Genomic DNA, 2,814 nt, shown 5'->3' on the forward strand with positions numbered 1-2,814 from the left:
AGGGGGGGACCCCAAAGTTTAGTGGGGTGGGGGGGGGTCTTCATCGATATTTTAGGATATTTTGGGATATTTTGGGGTGTCACTCACAGCACTTGCAGCAGGGCTGGGGAGGATGGGGGAGCTGAGGTGGTGGAGGATTTTGGGGTGATTTAGGATAAATTGAGGTCATTTTGGGTATTTTTAGGGATATTTTGGGGTGATTTTGGGGTGTCACTCACAGCATTGGCAGCAGGGCTGGGAGGATGGGGGAGCTGGAGGTGGTGGAGGATTTTGGGCTATTTTAGGATATTTTAGGATATTTTGGGGTATTTTTGGGGTGTCACTCACAGCATTGGCAGCAGGACTGGGGGGGATGGGGGAGCTGGAGGTGGTGCAGGTTTTTGGGGTATTTTTAGGGTATTTTAGGATATTTTAAGATATTTTTAGGGTATTTTATGATATTTTTGGGGTGTCACTCACAGCATTGGCAGCAGGGCTGGGGGGAATTGGGGAGCTGGAGGTGGTGGAGGATTTTGGGGTGATTTTGGTTATTTTTGGGGTCTCACTCACAGCATTGGCAGCAGGACTGGGGGGGATGGGGGAGCTGGAGGTGGTGGAGGATTTTAGGATATTTTAGGATATATTTAGGATATTTTTGGGGTGATTTTGGGTATTTTTAGGATATTTTTAGGGTATTTTAGGATATTTTTGGGGTGTCACTCACAGCATTGGCAGCAGGGCTGGGGGGGATGGGGGAGCTGGAGGTGGTGCAGGTTTTTGGGATATTTTAGGATATATTTAGGATATTTTTGGGGTGATTTTGGGGTGTCACTCACCGCATTGGCAGCAGTGCTGGGAGGATGGGGGAGCTGGAGGTGGTGCAGGTTTTTGGGATATTTTAGGATATATTTAGGATATTTTTGGGGTGATTTTGGGGTGTCACTCACCGCATTGGCAGCAGTGCTGGGAGGATGGGGGAGCTGGAGGTGGTGGAGGATTTTGGGGAATTTTAGGATATTTTGGGGTCTCACTCACAGCATTGGCAGCAGGACTGGGAGGAATGGGGGAGCTGGAGGTGGTGCAGGTTTTTGGGATATTTTAGGATATTTTGGGTATTTTTGGGGTGTCACTCACAGCATTGGCAGCAGGACTGGGAGGAATGGGGGAGCTGGAGGTGGTGGAGGTCGGGGTGCTGCTGCTCTGGTTGAAGATCTCGTCCTCCATCTGGGAATGGCTGGGGGGGGACGTGGCCACCAGAGCCTGCGCTGGGGGGGCACAGGGGGCACGGGGGGGGCACTGTGAGCATCCCCCCCACCCAAAGAAAAACCCCAAACCCACCCAAAAAAATTCCCTTTCCCAACCCCCTTTGGCTCCCCAAAAACCCCACGTGAGACCCAAAAAATCCTGAAAAAAATCCCAATATTCCTCCCAGAAAATCCCATTTTTCCCCATTTCCCTCCCTGGTTTTTTGCATTTTCTCCCATTTTCATCCCCATTTTTTCCCATTTTTTTGCGTTTTTCCCCGTTTTCCCCATTTTTCACCCCATTTTCCCCTCCCTACGGATGTCGTCGAGGTCAAGGTCGTTGTAGAGGACCTTGTTCTCCACTTTTCCCCGTTTTCACAGGTCATCGTAGAGGAACTTGTTCTCCAATTTTCCCCTTTTCCCCCCCATTTTCTCCCATTTTCCCCCCATTTTTTCCCATTTTTTTGGGTTTTTTTTCTATTTTTCCCTGTTTTTTCACATTTTTTCCCCGTTTTTTCCCATTTTCCCCGTTTTTGCCCCCATTTCCCCTCCCTACGGATGTCGTCGAGGTCCAGCTCATTGTAGAGGAACTCCTTCTCCAATTTTCCCCTTTTTTCCCCCATTTTTTTGCGTTTTTTTTCCTATTTTTTTGCGGTTTTTTTCCTATTTTTCCCTGTTTTTTCACATTTTTTCCCCGTTTTTTCCCATTTTCCCCGTTTTTCCCCCCATTTCCCCTCCCTACGGATGTCATCCAGGTCCAGGTCGTCGTAGAGGAACTCGTTCTCCTCGAAGTCGGGCTCCTGGCACGAATCCACGTAGTACTCCACGTCGTCCTTGAGCTTGCGCACGGGGTCCACGGGGATGGAGTCGTTGTCCAGCATGCGCAGCAGCGTCTCCAGCATGCGCACGTGGAAGCGGTGCCGCTCCACCTGCCGCTTCAGCGCCTCGATCCGGTCCTGCTTCTGGGGGAAAAAATGGGGAAAATGGTAAAAAACAAATTTATAATTCCTAAAAACCACAATAGAACAATGGGATCCACGGGAATGGGGTCAGGGATCCATGGGATCCCCCGGGGATGGAGGCCCAGCATGCGCCCGTGGCAGCGGTCCCGCCCCACCTGCCGCTTCAGCGCCTCCATCCGCTCCTGCTTCTGGGGAGAAAAACCGGGAAATTGGTAAAAATGAGATTAAATATTCATAACAATCACATGAGAGCAAAGAAATCCACGGGAATGGGGTCAGGGATCCATGGGATCCCCCGGGGATGGAGGGCCAGCATGCGCACGTGGCAGCGGTGCCGCTCCACCTGCCGCTTCAGCGCCTCCATCCGCTCCTGCTTCTGGGGGAAAAACACCCAAAAACGGGAAAAATGAGATAAAAAACCCCTAAAAATCAGAATTTATCCCTAAAAATGGGTTCAGGGATCCTGAAATGTGGGGTCAGGGATCCCCCGGGGATGGAGGCCCCATGGGGGTGTGGCAGCGGTGCCGCTCCACCTGCCGCTCCAGCGCCTCCATCCGCTCCTGCTTCTGGGGGAAAAAATGGGGAAATTGGTAAAAATTAGGTCAGGAATTCCTAAAAATCAAAATTTA

The 2,814-nt window shown here is 50.7% G+C and overlaps 1 protein-coding gene across 1 annotated transcript; it reads right to left on the reverse strand.

The window, feature by feature from the left end:
• Positions 1–1,113: 1,113 nt before the first annotated feature.
• CNOT3 (CCR4-NOT transcription complex subunit 3) lies at positions 1,114–2,251 on the reverse strand (the record flags this gene model as incomplete). Its single annotated transcript, XM_039704353.1, has 2 exons — positions 1,966–2,251; positions 1,114–1,244 (listed from the first exon to the last, which is right to left on the reverse strand). Coding segments are annotated over exons 1-2 (291 nt in total), but the record flags the coding sequence as incomplete, so codon positions are not given.
• Positions 2,252–2,814: the final 563 nt, after the last annotated feature.

This window comes from Passer montanus, unplaced genomic scaffold, assembly GCF_014805655.1.
Source record: "Passer montanus isolate IOZ18808 unplaced genomic scaffold, ASM1480565v1 scaffold1723, whole genome shotgun sequence".
Taxonomy (NCBI): Eukaryota; Metazoa; Chordata; class Aves; order Passeriformes; family Passeridae; genus Passer; species Passer montanus.